This window comes from Prionailurus bengalensis, chromosome B4 (assembly GCF_016509475.1).
Source record: "Prionailurus bengalensis isolate Pbe53 chromosome B4, Fcat_Pben_1.1_paternal_pri, whole genome shotgun sequence".
NCBI lineage: Eukaryota > Metazoa > Chordata > Mammalia > Carnivora > Felidae > Prionailurus > Prionailurus bengalensis.
This window is the reverse complement of record NC_057358.1, coordinates 116,631,768-116,649,447: the sequence shown is the minus strand read 5'-3', so window position 1 is coordinate 116,649,447 and position 17,680 is coordinate 116,631,768. Positions and strand designations below refer to the sequence as shown.

Genomic DNA, 17,680 nt, shown 5'->3' with positions numbered 1-17,680 from the left:
ATAAGATGACTTCATTCCACTTCATACACTAATAGAATTTCTTGTCTTAATTTACATTTTGGGGTGCCTGGGTGGCTCAGTCCGTTAAGTGTCTAACTCTAGATTTTGGCCCAGGTCATGATCCCATGGTTTGTGAGTTCGAACACTGTGCCGGGCTCCACAATGGCAGTGGGGAGCCTGCTTGGGATTCTCTCTCTCTCTCTCTCTGCCCCTCCCCAGATCACTCTCTCTCTCTTTCTCTCAAAGTAAATCAATAAACTTAAAAAAAAATGAATTAGGTTTACATTTTAGCACAAAACTTAATGATACAGAGAGGCTTTCTGTCCATGTAGCCTTTTTTTTTTTTAACCAGAACAGGCTGCTAACTATTATCCCATTGCTAAAAAAAAAATGAAAGTAAAATATGAATTTTTTTAGTGGTTCTCATGTGAAAGGGCAACTCTTAGAACAAAAGCATAAACACAATCTTTTAGTAAATCCAGAAGTTATGCAAAGATATTTAATTTTAAAAAGCGGTTTCATTTCTAGAGCAAATTAAAATATTTTATGAGTCACTATGGGTACTTATGGAAAATTTTGCTAATGCCCTCATAAGAATATTAAAATATTGACAACTGTTTTTTGTGTTGATGATGATTTAGCAAAATACTCACTTTCTCTTCTCTTTCCCCTCTGCCCTCTCATCTTCTTCTTCCTTCCTTTTTTCCTAGCTCTTGTCAAACAAAACCAGTATTCACAGATCCCGCAGGATAGCCATTTACCTGTTGTCATCCACTTCTCCCTGTTATCCAAGATCTGTTTAGAAAATGGTAAGATCCCTTTACCCACCCAAATTAGGGTCAACTCTAATGAGCAAGCAGAGTGAGAATCACTTACATTCCCTGAATTTGAAAACTCTCTCAGTCATCCTCATAGTATAACCTCAGTCAGAGCCAGACATTTAAGTTCATGGATTCCAAGTCAAAAAGTTTCAAATGCAGCCCCCACCCCCACCCCACCCCCAGCCTTCCCTGATTTCTCCACTCTTGTATCTTAGGAGTTTTTTCTTCATGGTTCTGAGAAACTAGCTTCAGGAACAATGACATGCCTGTCCCCCCAGAAGAGCACCCAGGGCCTTCCATCACAAAAACATACTAACTTGGACTAGGAACCAAACCTTCTGGGGTAAAAGGCAAAAATTGGTTCTTAAATTGTTTAAATGTTATAAAGGAGACTTCCCAAGGAAGATTATGGTTACACAAATCTAGGAAGAATACAGATGATCCCTTTATGAGGTTATAAAAGGGATAAGATATAGGTTGTTAGGAAAAGGGAACCTCGTCATCCCTTGAAATACAGACATAATATAGCTGTGTGGCTCAGGGAGTGAGTAGGAGTTGGGGCTGACTGCCATGGGTCTCATAGATTTGCTTCTCATAATCTTTTCATCATAATCTAAGAACTTTAAGACCTGTTGAAGTTTCTGCTTTTAGGGAATATGCTTTTAGGAGTCCAGTGTCCCTCCCATACTTCCCCATTCCCTATATATGCTTCTGAATTTGATGTATTTAGGAATCAAGTTAGGACTGGAACTGTCTCACTGAAGAGGGATAGATATTGAGGAAATATGCATATGCTAAGAATAAGCATAGTAAGTAGGGCAAAACAGCAAATACGAATGAAGTAAATTATAAGGTATCCAGAGAGTTCTGCATGAAAATGCCCAGGAGTCCAAATAGGTAGGTAAAGTCAGTGACAGGAAATCCCTCAGCAGGAAACTGAATGACAAGCAGATAGTCTGTGAGCAAGGAGCCAGCCTTTAGTCATTAAAAGGCAGGACTGAAATCCCACAGTGGGAGGCTGGCAACAATGCATTATCTAACCCTAAGGAAATGAGGATAGAATTTGTTCAGCCTTTCCAATCTGAGGTAAGGACGGTTCTCTTGATCCAGTGATGATGAACCTGAATGTGATTGATTATGTTAGTCAGGAATCTTTAAGCTGTAGGTAACAAGAACCCAACTCACACTAGCTTCAGCAACAGGAGAATCCTGTGCTCGTGTATTGGGGGTAACTCACAAGATTAAAGGAAGAACCACAGGAGCAAAGGTCCAAGGCAGGATGTATGACTCAACACTTGCAGGGATTCTTCTCTGTCCATCCCTGCTTGGCAGATTTCTATGGTTAGGCTTGCTTCACACAGTGAAGATAAGGAGATAGTCACTGCCCCTAGAGTCACATGCTCCTTGCCTAGAAAGAAAGTGCTTCTTTTCCTCCAGTGTCCACAGAGAAGACTCAGGAACAGAACCCACATCTACTGACTACCAATAAAATATTCTCTCTTGAGAGACGGGATTCTGTCCCAGGACTGGGGAATGCTGAAGAATCTGATCTGTAGGTCTATGGGTATGTAGGGATTTTTAAAAGGCCTCTACTTCTTCAGATGTCATCATAAGGATTTAATTCCTTGGGGTTAAAGCTTTGATCCCATTTTAGTTAAAATCTCCTGAGAAGAGGTAATTCTTAAGCTAATTGCTTACACTTTAATATGAATGGATTTTGGTTCCTTTTTCAAGTAGGCTTGGGTAGACTGATAGCTGAGCAGGATTTATCTAGTGAGTACTGACGCGGAGATAAATTTTTAAATAGCCATTTTGAGTTACTATGTGTGTTGTTGTTGTTGTTTTAAGGTTGGATCTTTCAACATCCTCACTCAAAATTGGAAATTCTGAAATGGAAGACAATCCTCAATACTGCTGTGAAGAGACTACAAGAAGCCATAATTCAAATGTAGGGAGCCCTCTGAAATCTTTAGAATCATATACTTTTATGAGGCGTGTGATGCGTAGATAGGCAAGAAGAGATGCAGAGCCTGTGGGACCCTGGGCAAGTCACTCTATTGCTTTGCTTGTCGTGTTTGTAATGTGAAAAAAGTATGTACATACATGCACACACAACCCTTCTTTTCCTGGTAACTCATGGAAATAAGTCAGTCTGTGTGCTACACGACTTACCAGTCAATCAGCCTTGTCAGGTGACCAGCACAGGATCCTGTGTGAAAACAGTGGAGAGGAGGGAGAGAAGAAAAGAAGTCAGGGAAAGAAGCGCCAGCCATAGGGAAAGCACTGTTCCAAGGAAATATAAAACTAGTCCCCGTGTACCTCAAATGGGAAACTAAACATCTCAGCAAGTTAACTATCAACAATTAGGAGGTGGTAAGAATCAAACAATTAGGAGGTGATAGTAACCACAGCAAGCATTGACAAAATTTCTACTCTGGCTAGACAGTGGAGCTGATGCTTTACATATATTATCTATACTACTTAGAACAACTGAGAGAGAGAGAGAGAGAGAGAGAGAGAGAGAGGATTATCATCTCCATTTTACAGGTGAGGACACTAATAGTGCCACAAAATGTGGCAATTTGTTTAGAGTCATACAGCTAGAAAAAGGCAGAGCCAGGGGTGACCCCAGGTCTATCTGACTCCAAAGTGCACCCACTTTCAACCATGCTTTATTTTCACTCCAGGTTCCCACCTGGACTTCGGTGAGAAAATAACTACTGTTGCTTTGTGGGTTATGTTTTAAATGGGATACATACTTAGTATTTAAAACATTTATTTAAAATTACATGCACACAGAGGCACCTGGCTGGCTCAGTTGGAAGAGTATGTGACTCTTGATCTCAAGGTCATGAGTTCGAGCCCTATGTTGGGTGTAGAGATTACTAAAAAATAATAATAAACTTTGGGGCGCCTGGGTGGCGCAGTCGGTTAAGCGTCCGACTTCAGCCAGGTCACGATCTCGCGGTCCGTGAGTTCGAGCCCCGCGTCGGGCTCTGGGCTGATGGCTCAGAGCCTGGAGCCTGTTTCCGATTCTGTGTCTGTCTCCCTCTCTCTCTGCCCCTCCCCCGTTCATGCTCTGTCTCTCTCTGTCCCAAAAATAAGTAAAAATGTTGAAAAAAAAAAAATTTTAAAAATAAAAAAAAAAAAAAATAATAATAAACTTTAAAAAATAAAATAAAATTACATCAGAAAGGTAAATTGCAAAATGAGAAATGTTTAGATCAGAAGCAAATAAATTTTAATACTATTGATAAATCTAAATTAAGAGAGATTTTATAATGTAATGTCAAATTCTTTATTAGATTTTTCTAAAATACTGCCTCTGGGGCTCCTGGGTGGCTCAGTGGTAAGTGTCCGACTTTGGCTCAGGTCATGATCTCATGGTTCATGAGTTCAAGCCCCACATCAGGCTCTGTGCTGACAGCTGAGAGCCTGGGGTCTCTTTCAGATTCTGTATCTCTTTCTCTGCCCCTCCCTGCTCATGCTGTGTCTCTCTCTCTCTCTCTCTCTCTCTCTCTCTCTCTCTCTCAAAAGTATATAAACATTAAGAAAAGAAATACTGCCTCTTTCCTGCTCTGGATGAGAATTGAGCAGCTTGTGCAATGACTGGGAAAGAAGGACCTGCAATCATCTGACTCATTCTCTTTAATGGTGTCTTTCTCTTTAAACCCCTTTAAGGATTAGGAAAGGCAGAGCAAGCCCAGAGCTCAGGCCACAGTGGTCATGTTAAATTGTTAGATCTTGTGCTGAAAATTCCTGGTGATTTAATCAGCATAGAGTAATTTCTAGTGAAATGTTTTAAAAATTGCAATTATTATTGTATTTAAAATTTTAAACTTAGTTTCACTAGAAATTACTCTTTATTGGTTGAATCTCCAGGAATTTTTAAATTTAAATTAGTAAATTCAGTATATTGGTAAATTTAGTATCTAATTTTACATCATATTACAACTGTTTTAAAACACCTAGGCATAGTATTTAAATTAACTTTTATTATTGTGCAAGTATCAATATTTTGTTTTAAGATTTTTCCCCTTGTTTTTATAACTAGAAAAATTTTCCTCATGCTAAAATTAGATAGACCTACTCTATTTTTAACTTCTTTTTTCTCCACTTACTGGAAATTGTGTATGGTATGAAGATCCTAGCTTTAATTCTCCCATGCCAATAATAATGACAGCTAGTGTTTACTGAGTGCTAATAAAAATAGCTAATGTTTATTGAGTGCTTCTTTTGTGTAACACACCACACGAAGCAATTTACATGCCTCCATGAGTAAGTCACTGCTTTTATGCCAAGGTCAGAAAGCTAGGGAGTGAGTGAGCTGCTATTTACTCTTAGATTTGTTTGATACCAAAGCCTGTGCATCTAACCACAGCACTCTATCATCACTCTGGAGCCAGGTATTGAATACAGTCTGTGTTATCCACCGATTTGAGTTCTCAGCTTAAATTAATCTTCAGTCTTATATATATTAGAGTCTTCTTCTGAGCTGTCTGCTCTATTTCATTGATCTACCTGAGTTTTCAGCTATTTTAATTATTCAGATTATATAATATGAGAGAAACAAGTATGGTGTTAAGAAAGAGGGCTTAAAGTCAAATTGATTGGTCTAAAATCCCAGCTCCATCCATGCATGTGACCTTGGGAAAGTCACTAATTTCCCTTTGCCTTATTTTCTTCATCTGTAAAATGAAGGTAATCATAGTAGCTACCTTTTAGGGCAGTTGTAAAGCTTCCTAGTACAACTAGGCATTCGGTAAATATTAGGTATTTGTATCTTAATTACTGGTACAGCAAACCTCCTCTGGTTACTCTTTCTTTTTTTTTTTTTAATTTGTCTTTTTATTTAATTTATTTTTTTAATTTACATCCAAGTTAGTTAGCATATAGTGCAACAATGATTTCAGGAGTAGATTCCTTAATGCCACTTACCCATTTAGTCCATCCCCCCCTCCCACAACCCCTCCAGTAAGTAACCCTCTGTTTGTTCTCCATATTTAAGAGTCTCTTATGTTTTGTCCCCCCCACCCTGTTTTTATATTATTTTTGCTTCCCTTCCATTATGTTCATCTGTTTTGTCTCTTAAAGTCCTCATATGAGTGAAGTCATATGATATTTGTCTTTCTCTGAATGACTAATTTCATTTAGCATAATACCCTCCAGTTCCATCCACATAGTTGCAAATGGCAAGATTTCATTCTTTTTGATTGCCGAGTAATACTTCATTGTGTGTGTGTGTGTATATATATATATATTTATACATATATATCTTCTTTATCCATTCATCCATCGATGGACATTTGGGCTCTTCCCATACTTTGGCTATTTTTGATAGCACTGCTATAAACATTGGGGTGCGTGTGCCCCTTCAAAACAGCATACCTGTATCCTTGGATAAATACCTAGTAATGCAATTCCTGGGTCATAGGGTAGTTCTATTTTTAATTTTTTGAGGAACCTCCATACTGTTTTCCAGAGTGGCTGCACCAGTTTGCATTCCCACCAGCAATGCAAAAGAGATCCTCTTTCTCCACATCCTCACCAACATCTGTCATTGCCTGAGTTGTTAATGTTAGCCATTCTGACAGGTGTGAGGTGATATCTCATTGTGGTTTTGATTTGTATTTCCCTGGTGATAAGAGATGTGGAGCATTTTTTCATGTGTCGGTTGGCTATCTAGATGTCTTCTTTGGAGAAGTGTCTATTCATGTCTTTTGCCCATTTCTTCACTGGATTATTTTTTTGGGGGGTGTTGAGTTGGATAAGTTCTTTATAGATTTTGGATACTAACCCTTTATCTGATATGTTGTTTGCAAATATCTTCTCCCATTCTATCGGTTGCCTTTTAGTTTTGCTGATTGTTTCCTTCCCTGTGCAAAAGCTTTTCATTTTGATGAGGTCCCAATAGTTCAGTTTTGCTTTTGTTTCCCTTGCCTCTAGAGACATGTTGAGTAAGAAGTTGCTGTGCCCAAGGTCAGAGAGGTTTTTGCCTGCTTTCTCCTCAAGGATTTTGATGGCTTCCTGTCTTGCATTGAGGTCTTTCGTCCATTTTGAGTTTATTTTTGTGTGTAAGAAAGTGGTCCAGGTTCATTTTTCTGCATGTCGCTGTCCAGTTTTCCCAACACCACTTGCTGAAGAGACTGTCTTTATTCCATTGGATATTCTTTCCTGCTTTGTCAAAGATTAGTTGGCCATATGTTTGTGGGTCCATTTCTGGGTTCTCTATTCTGTTCTTTTGATCTCAGTGACTGTTTTTGTGCCATGATTACTCTTTCTACATCAAAAACATCTTAACCAGTTTTACCAATTTCTTCTTCCAGGTGAGCTTACAATTAATTTTTCAAGTTTAAAGAAGTCCTCAAGTGATGTGGACCAGGCAGCAAATTTTAACAAAAGAAAAAAAAAAACTTGTAGGGAATATATGAGAACTCTCTGTATTTTCCACTCAATTTTGCTGTGAACCTAAAACTGCTCTAAAAAATAAAGACTACAGCAAAAATTGAAAGAAAAAAAAACTGGAGTCAAAACATCTAGGTTCATTAGTCAATGGGTGTGGGATCTTGTGTAAGTCACTTGAACTCCCTGAACCTCTGCTTCTTTAGTCATTTAGGGATAATAACAGGTCTTCTGCTTACGGCAGGTTGTTGTGACTATATATATATGTATATAAATGTACTTTGTAGACACTAAAGCACTAAGCAAGCTAAAAGCATTTTTTAATAATAACCCAGTACTGTCAGAAGTGGTTTCTTGAGACAAGTCAGTTTAGACTGAAGAAGAGATGGCTTGGCAGAGTAGATGGAGGAGGTGAATTTAGCTGGCACACAGCACCAGGGATGAGTCTGATGCTGTTACACATTACCCATAGTAATAAACTATCTCAAGGGAGTGGGTTTTTAACAATGAAAATTTGTTCCCAAGGGATTTATCATATACAGAATCCAAGCTTCAAAAAGAACACATGTAACTTTACATTATGTGCATTACAAAACATTTCTGCAAGAAAATCAGCCAAATCTTAACATCCCTTGGTTCCCAGGGTGAGTGATTAGTAAGTAGATTGAAAAAAAAATGCTTGTTGGATGAAATGCAATTTTTGGCAAATCGTAACTATTGGCCTTTGTACCCTACCAAATTTCTACCACATTTGCTCAACACAGAACATTATATCAAGTCAGACTCAGGGAAATGAGAGAAGAAAGAATCTTCTCTAACTCTGTTGGCAGGTGCACACTTGAAATAGACTCTTTTCTTGGCATAGGAAGTCTGGTCTGACAAATGTAGTGAACCCTCCCATCCCAGACCAGAACCCAAAACTCTCCTTACAGCAAAGCACATCCTCCACACTGGGTTTACCTAGACCTTTTGTCTGGGCCTGAATCAGAGAATCAGATCTTTGGGCTGTAGCTGGTAGAGTTCTAGTCTTCTGACTTTATTCATATGTACTATTAGAGTATGGTGGTACAAAAGCATTAGACTGGGAATCCAGACTCACTCCTAACTCAGACCCTGCCATTTCTTAGCTGTGTGACCTGTGTTACAAGAGGCTATGTCTGTAAAGGGGCAGAACTTCAAGCTTTGAAGTTCACAGAAGTCTTATGCTCCCATTTGCCAACCATAGTATTTGGGGCACTTATTCTGCTTCTCAAAACCTTATCTTCCTCATATAAAATGGAGGTTCTACTAGAATTTACCTCATAGGGTTATTGAAAGCATTAAATGAAATAACCCAGTTCAATAACTTAGCACAATCTGTAGAATATATGAATGCTTAATAAACAGTAACTATTATTTAGCAATTATCAATTCCGTTTTCTGTACTTTGGCTCCTTCATCTGTAAAATGGAATTAGATATTGCCCAAGCATCCTTCAGTTCTGACATTCAGTGAATGTCCCCACCATATTGAATTTAGCTTAGATTCTTAGGCAAATTTGATTTGAGATGATTTGAAATGCAGTTCTCTTTCTATTCCAGCCTCTCTTAGAGTGGTCCAGATACCAGAGGGCTAGGATAATTGGGTAACTTCTGACTTAGAGAAGAACTCTTTTGTAAGCCCAACAATGACTTTTCTTGGGAATGACCAGCCACCCAAAACTTTGAAGAAACCTTTTATGCAAGTATTAGGGCTCCTTTGTTGAACTAATCAATTTGGTGTTAATTATCACCTGCTGGAGAATCCAGAGGTCAACTTCTGGTTCTCAGGCAAGAGGAGAACAAAACTACTGCCATTGCCAATTCCTCGAGAAAAGGCAGTGAAGGGCAGCCTTTTTTTTTTTGGCAGAGAGACTGATTGGTCTTTACACAATAATCAAGACTCTTTGTCTAGGGACTTTTAAAGGGGTTAGAAAAAGAAGAAGAGTTATGGGGAACTTCCCTGAATTATAGTTGCCGACTCTGAGTATTTGAATAATGTAACATTCAGATAAGGTAGGAGATTTTGCATTGGAGTTTTTTGCACTAGAGCTTTGTTGTATCTTGATTTTTGGCCTTGCAAGTAAGAAGGGGGAGCATGCCTTTTCTTCTCCCAAAGATTATAGGTATTTACACTTTAGAGGCATACTTAACCTTTCTTAAGAATAATCCAAAAGGTCCATTTGTAGAGACTCACAGAAAAATAGAATCATGTCTAGGCGTTGAATGAAAGAGCCCAGATGTGGGCTTGGTAAATGGTAATTAGACTCAGGTTTCCAATTGGTCTATAAATGTGTGCTCTTAGACTGAATTCCTGCCAGCGTTTGATGCTTATAAATGGAGTGGCGTGTGTGTGTTCTGGTGTGGGGAAGAGTGCAATTTATAAGGGCTCCTTTTTTTGTCACATTGCTCAAAAATTCTGCCTACTCACCTCATTTTTGACAATGGGATACATTTTCATGAGAATGTGAAAAAGAGAAGGAGTGGCAGGAGGAGGAGGAAAGCAAAAGAAGAAACAAATGTCAAAAGAAACCAGTTGTTTTAATCAGGCATTTCCATTTTTGAGAGGCAGATCTGGCCCTTGCCCACCCTCCTGGCTCTGGTTCCTTCCCCACAGAACTTACTGAGAAGTGCCCACTCCTGTTTCTCTTAGAGGGGCCAGTGAACCTTGCTAATTGCTAGGGACTCCCACCCCCAATACCCCCGAAGCCAACAGCAGTGTGGCTATATACCTCTCCCTCCTTTCATTAATCAGCTATATTATTTCCAATTACTTTTTTTTCAAAATCGTGTAAGTGTACTCTTATCCCCCCATCCCCTATTTCCCATATCCTGTCACCCCCTTCCCCTCTGGTAACCATCAGTTTGTTCTCTATAGTTAAGAGTCTGCTTCTTGGTTTGTCTTTATCTCCCTTTTTTTTCCTTTGGCGTTTGTTGTGTTTCTTAAATTCCACATATAAGTGATATTATATAGTATTGTCTTTCTCTGACTGATTTATTTCAATTAGCTTTATACTCTCTAGCACCATCCATGTTGTTGCCAAACAAATTTCATTCTTTTTATGGCTGAATAATATTCCAGTGTGTATATATCACAACTTCTTTACCCATTCATCTATCGATAAACACTAGGGTCGCTTCCATAATTTGACTATTGTAGATAATGCTGCATAGGGTTACATGTATTTCTTTGAATTAGCGTTTTTGTATTTTGGAGGTGAATACCCAGTAGTAAAATTACTGGATCATAGGGCAGCATTATTTTTAATTTTTTGAGGAACCTCCTTGCTGTTTTCCACAGTGACTGTACCAGTTTGGATTCCCACCAACTGTCCACAAGGGTTCCTTTTTCTACACATCCTTGCCAACACTTGTTATTTCTTGTGTTTTTGATTTTAGCCATTCTGAAAGGTGTGAAATGGTACCTCATTATAATTTTGATTTACATTTTCCTGATGAGGAGTGATGTTGAGATCTTTTCTGTGTCTGTTAGCCACCTGTATGTCTTCTTTGGAAAAATATCTCTTCAGGTACTCTGTCCATTTTTTAATTGGATTGTTTGTTTTTGGGACATTGAGTTATATCAGTTCTTTATATATTTTGGATACTAACCCTTCATCAGATATGTCATGTGCAAATATCTTCTGTCATTCCATGGGTTGTCTTTTAGTTTTGTTGATTGTTTCCTTTGCTGTGCAGAAGCTTTTTATTCTGATATAGTCCCAATAGTTTATTTTTGCTTTTATTTCTCTTGCCTCAGGAGACACTAGAAAAATGTTGCTACAGTTGATGTCAAAGAGATTACTGTCTGTGCTTTCTTCAAGGATTTTTATGGTTTCAGGTCTCACATTTAGGTCTTTCATCCAGTTTGGGTTTATTTTTCTGTATGGTATAAGAAAATGATCCAGTTTCATTCTTTTGCATATGGCTGTCCAGTTTTCCCAACACCATTTGTTGAAGAGACTTTTTCCCATTTTATATTCATTCCTTCTTCATCAGAGATTAACTGACCATATAATTGTGGGTTTATTTCTGGGCTTTCTATTCTATTCAATTGATCTATGTATCTATTTTTTATGCCAGTACCAGACTGTTTTAATTACTACTGCTTTGTAATAAAACTTGTAATCTGGAATTGTGATACCTCCAGTTTTGTCTAATTACTTATTTTTTAAGTAAACTCTACACACAACATGGGGCTCCAACTCATGACCCCAAGATCAAGAGTCAGGTGCTCTATTGATTTATCCAGCCAGGCACCCTGTCCAATTTCTGGGTTTTAATCATTTAAAAATTTTTCTTTCAGCATAGGTCTTACACCCCAAAACCCACACTCAACCAATAAATGTCACATGTGCATACATACACACACACACACACACACACAAACCAATTCTTCTAAACATTCCAAGACCCTTATTGAGGTATGCCAGCTCAACTTTAGCACTTTTCAAGTGCACCTTAGAATGTGAAACATTGAGGATTCCTGTTTGTATGTATTCTGAATCTGAAGGGACTTGCTGAGGGCAGCCTTAAATATTTTTTTTACCCTGTTGCTGAAGCTTGTTTGTTTGTTTGTTTGTTTGTTTTGCATTCTACTCTATACCCATGTTAGAAATTCCCAAATGCCTAACTCTTCTCTGAAAAGGTAGCTACCATTTCCCCTAATTAGAGTCCTGACACTTCTGATTATTTTCAAGTGTTGGTTATAGATCTACCCAATTCCATCCCCGCATTATGTCTTAAACCCAGAGGCCCTGCAGCCCACTTTTAGTAGCTGGGACCATGGAGTAAAGGCAAGCCATCCAGTCCATGGGGATGTTAAACAGGTGGTGTTGGTCTCCTAGAGGGCCAAGAATGTCTCTGCTCTTCCAGCCTGATTCTGGAGGCTTCTTCCAATGGCATGTTGCCAACAGCTCTAATCTGGCATCCTTGAGTGCACGAGTATATGTGCATATGTATGTGTATGTATGTGCACATGAGTGTATATGTGTGTGCATAGCTGTGTGTGCATGTGGGTTGTGGTCAGGAAGCTGGGCAAGAACTAGGAAGTTCTGTTTCATTGGCTGACCCTCAGATACAAAGCCCTGGTCGGTCTACATTTTTTGTTTGTTTGTTTATTTTTATTTTTTTAATATATGAAATTTATTGTCAAATTGGTGTCCATATAACACCCAGTGCTCATCCCAAAAGATACCCTCTTCAATACCTATCACCTACCCTCCCCTTCCTCCCACCCCCCATCAATCCTCAGTTTGTTCTCAGTTTTTAAGAGTCTCTTATGCTTTGGATCTCTCCTACTCTAACTGGTTGGTCTACATTTCATAGTATGCCCACAACTCCTGTAGCTCCTGACACTTAGAAATATGGGGAACAGTCTCATGAGGTGAAGAAAGTAGAGAGTTTGGAGCTGATATACATGACGTTGCATCCTGGCTTTACCATGCAGCTGCAAAATTCAGGGACTTTTTAGAATGGGATAAATAGCACCTATCTCATAAGAACATATGAATTTTGCCTGTGGAAGATACCTAGTGAATATCTGTGAATAGTTAAATGAGTGTTCCAAGGGGCCTACCTTAATTTCAAGGTCTCTGTCTGAAATGCAGAACATATGTAGTTTCATATTCACCTACTCTTCCCCTCTACCACCTTATTAATAATGAACATGTATGTATGTATGTGTCACTAACTTGTAACAAAAACAACTAGTATATTTAGAAGGCATGCTAAATACTGGGGTCCATGCCTAGAGGTCTGTGCGTATTAATTAACCAGAGATTCCCTATATTTCTGTGAGGCATTGTTACCCCCATTTTACAGATGAAAAATAACTAAGACTCAGAGTTTAGTATTTTGCATACTTTTTTACAGTCCCAAGTGTTAGCACCAGGTTTCACCTCAGTTCTCGTCCAAGGTCTACGCTGAATCATGTTGCTCCTGTGGGGAGAGAGGACTCCTTACTAGTCCTGCATTTTCTGCAGCTTCTGGTCCAGTACTTCACACACAGCAGGTCCTCAAAAACTGTTTACAAATGATAGGCACTCAATAAACACTTGGCTAAAGATTTCAAAATCCAGCTGTCCAGATCTAAGGAAGCCTCTTAGACTGGCAGTAAAGGTGAGGTCACAGAGGCCAGAACAGCCATTGCCCAGCCTCTAGCCCTTGATAAGATCAGGAAATTAACTACTTCTGGAATTTTTTTCTTTGAACAGAAAAGCAGAAGAAGCAAAGCTTAAAAAAGAAGGATTCAACAAATGTCTTATCCTGCGCCACTATAATGATCCTAAAGGCATGGTGAAGGTAGACAACAGTCCCAAAGTTTCCCAATGTTTCTGGCTGGAGCTGCTGAAGAGGAAGCCTAAGATGCCAACAGTCAAAGAGGCTGACCCAGAGATGAAAAAGTTCCATTATGCCCTGGTAGATGGTTCCTCTTTGACCTAATATCCTTTTGAAATCCCAAGAGGAAAGGAGGATGGAAGGGGCTGGGCATGATGGAAAGGATGTCTCGAGACGTAGGGCATTTCTGTTTCAGCAGAAAATCGCATAAGTATTGGAACAGGAAGTCTGATGCCTTGCCTCAATCTTTTGCTCTCAAGGGTCCACTTTCCCTCCTGCTGGAGACAAGAGAAGTCAATGCAAGAAAGAGATTGGGGCAAGTTCTCTAGTTTGCAAGACTTACTTCTATTTAAGGGAACCTCTGGTTGTAGCTGTTAGGCTACAACAGCTCACATGGTTCTGAGAAAATGAGTTCTCCTTCATTTTCCTGGTTAGTAGAGAGAACCACATGGGCATTGGGCATCAAGAGGATCTAGCTTAGAGAGAAAAGAGATTTTGTGATAAATTCCTGCAAATCCAAAATGAAAAAGACCTCAAGAGGTTGGCGCAGCTAGGTTTTGTGAACTTGTTCACATATCCATAATTATCCCTCAGCCCTCCTTTGCTCTCATCTGTCCACAGATGTTGGCAGGGAGACACAGTCCTCCTGCTGCATGCTGTCAGGCCATACTGGGTAGCAATGGGCAACTTTGTTTTCCAGTGACTCTTCCATTAATAGAACCAATCTGACCAGACTTCCTTGCTATTATCCACAAGACTGGTTTCGAAGAGTTTGGGGCTAAAATGAGCATGTAAAAAACTGATGTTTACAGAGGGGAGGTGAGCAGGGGGTATGGGTTAAATGGGTGATGGGTATTAAGGAGGGCACTTGTGATGAGCACTGGATGTTGTATGTAAGTGTTGAATTATTAACTTCTACACCTGAAGCTAACAAATAAATAAATAAATAAATAGTAAGTAAATAAAAATGAGGGTGCAAGTAATGTGAACGTATGGGAAGAATATGCAAGTGGGAGTCAGGGAACCCGGCATGGCCTGGCACCACCATTATTGTACTCAGTGACCATGGGAAGGCGAGTCACCCCCTCTGGACTTCTGTCGGCTCATCTGTAAATAGTCGATTAGAAAAAAAATTAAATATGGGGCACCTGGGTGGCTCAGTCGGTTGAGCGTCCAACTTCGGCTCAGGTCATGATCTCACTGTCTGTGAGTTCAGGCCCTGTGTCGGGCTCTGTGCTGACAGCTCAGAGCCTGGAGCCTGTTTCAGACTCTGTGTCTTCCTCTCTCTGTCCCTCCCACTGTCTGTCTCTCTCTCTCTCTGTCAAAAATAAATAAACATTAAAATAATTTTTTTTTCTAATTAAATAGGATAAGAGTTAACATCATTCCATATAAGAATAATTATTACCATTGTTGTTGGTTTTTATCAGTATCAGTTCCTTAACCTGGATTTTACCTATCCTTCTGGCCGCCTCGCTGTCTGCCAAAGCTATTCTGCTCTCCCTTGGGGTGGCATGTACACCAACATATTCAGTGACCTGCCCAACCAAGTTATCCTGGGAACCTTTACACCTTTTGGATGTGGTAGCATTTCTTTTCCTAAAAGGTATGTGAGATTCCAGACAAATTAGAACTTGTGGGTAAGTTAAGAGGTGGAGAAAGAGCTACATCCCAACAGAGGCAAGGACAGGAAAGTAATCGTTTAAATGGTCAATCTAATTTGGAAACTAGGTAAGGAAAATGAAACATACGCATGTGTTCATGGCTGCTCCAGGTTGAGACTTGCAAATTTCAACAGGCCAGAAGACCATAGGTCTCAAAGAATCCATTTGCACCATCCACATGATAATGCTGTCTCTCAGGAGCAGAGGGACCTATACGAAGGCAAGGCCCCAAGAATACAAAGGCTGGGAACTGAAACAGGAAGACTGTTATTTAGGTGGGCCAGGGGTCAGCTGGGCCTCTCTGCCCCCTTAAGAACTGGTTGCACTGGCAGTACCACCATCCCATACCCTTACAAAGTCTCACATCGGGGGCTGGGTGGCTCAGTGGGTTAAGCTCCCGACTTTGGCTCAGGTCATGATCTCACGGTTCATGGGTTCAAACCCCACATCAGGCTCTGTGCTGACAGCTCAGAGACTGGAGCCTGCTTTGGATTCTGTGTGTGTGTCTCTCTCTCTGCACCTCCCCCTCATGCTCTCTCTCTCTCTCTCTCAAAAATAAATAAACGTTAAAACAAAATTTAAAAAAAAGAAAAGAAAGTCTCACATCCTTCTCAAGATTGCTGCAAAATTCTCAGGGGTTATAATCTCACGGTCTCCTCTGACTTTGACTCCCTGCCTCCTTTGAATCTTGTTCTCCACTCTGCCTTGTAACTGTGGGTTTATTTTGGCTCTCTTTTATTTGAGACAATTGGGAAATTTGCTCCTTTTTTTGATTTTCAAACATAAAAACCCCTCTGTGAGGATGGCCACATTTGTTGGTGTTTTGGGTCACAGGAAACTTACTGCATGCTGCATCAAACATCTCAAATGAAGTGTAAAATGTACAAACATGTTTTAAAAGTGCTTCATGTCCACTTTTTCATTTTCCTCTCCAGGATCCTCTTTTATTCTTATCCCTTCTATTTTAAAAGCCCCTTGTCCCTTTTCATTCCCCACCCTCCAAATCTTTTCATTTTCTTATGAAAGAGAAATTCAGCTCTTTATAGCTATATGCCCCATCCAACTAATTTTTGCAAATTCAAGCACTTAGCTAACAATCTGGATAAGCCATCCTGGGAGTAGGGGAGGAGATGAGAGAGGGATCAAAGAAGAGGGTGTGAGGTTATCTTGCTACCTCACACTGCTGTCAATCAGCCACACCATTGCTACCACATGTCTTATTCATTCATCTATGCATTTCTCCTTTCTTTTTGTTCCTTTAGTAAATATTTATTGAGCATCTATCATATGTCAGATTAGAGTAGAGAGGAATATAAAGTTCCTGTTTGTCAGGAGATTTGTTACAGGGAAACTGAAGAGCAATATTTAGAAAGGGAAATGAATGCAGAACATTGAAACAAAAAGGTATCTGTAGAAGATATTCGTTGATTCAACAAATATTTGCAGAGGACCTACTAGCATGAACACTGTTTAGTCACAGGGGATATAGAAGAGAACAAAACAAAGTCCTTAAGCAGCTTACATTTTAGTGAAGGGAGACAGAGTAAACAAACAAATATATACCATATCAAGTGATGAAAGAGGCTTTAAAAAATAAATGAATAAAGCAGGGTAAGGGGAACTGAAGAGTGGTGGGAATGGGGAATTGCTATTCTATATTGGATGACCAAAGAAAGCCTCTTTGATAAGGGACCATGTGAGCAGAAACATATGGCAGTGCAGGGCAAACTGTGCTGTGGACAGGAAAAGTGTTGTAAGCAGAGGGAAAAGCCAGAGCTAAGACCCTCAGCTGTGAGTGTGCTTAACAAATCGAAACTAAATGGTGATCTCTGGAATGCTGTCTCCCCGAAAATATCACCAAAATATCAACCTGTTGATAAGACAAAGCTGAGTTTGTTCTAACCAAGGCAAGGGAGAACACTACCTTGATGGAATCTCACTTCCTGTGAGTAGAGAAGCCAACCCAAAAATCTACTGGTTGAGGGAATAGTAGACTGAGCTACAAGGTTCCATTATCATGGATACAAATTTCAGTCCACATGTTCAGATGAGCAGGAAATACAACTTTATTTTTTCAACACTCAATTTAATTTCTAGATAGATTCTACCAGCGGGTGGCAGAAACTTAGAACCCTGGTATCCTTTCCCCAAGAGTTCATTTCCATTCCAAGGAGCTGATAAAATGAGAAAGCATTAGTGGCTGGGGAAGTGTTGTTTGGTTCTCAGGCATCTTCATTCTAAATGGTCTGTGTGATTGGTCTCTGAAGCTCATGGGTGCATCCCTCTGGCTCCAGTTGCAAGGTCTTCCAAGGCCAGGCTTTTTCTCAGCTACTCCCACATCTTTATGAGCACACAAGAAACATTTGTCTGGCTTTGTCTTACCCTGAACATGGGGAAATCAAGGCTGTTCCACTCCCGTCTGTGTAGAAGCCTCATG

General features: G+C 39.7%; 1 protein-coding gene across 1 annotated transcript in view; it reads left to right on the top strand.

Moving 5' to 3' along the window:
- The first annotated feature begins 538 nt into the window (after positions 1-538).
- Positions 539-17,680, top strand: part of LOC122473675 — a 58,022-nt gene continuing 40,880 nt past the window's right edge. The window contains exons 1-4 of the mRNA XM_043564293.1: positions 539-809; positions 2,670-2,769; positions 13,456-13,683; positions 15,036-15,185. Coding sequence (XP_043420228.1) covers positions 13,535-13,683; positions 15,036-15,185 — 299 coding nt within the window. The 5' untranslated portion in view covers positions 539-809; positions 2,670-2,769; positions 13,456-13,534. The remainder of the gene's footprint in view (positions 810-2,669; positions 2,770-13,455; positions 13,684-15,035; positions 15,186-17,680) is intronic.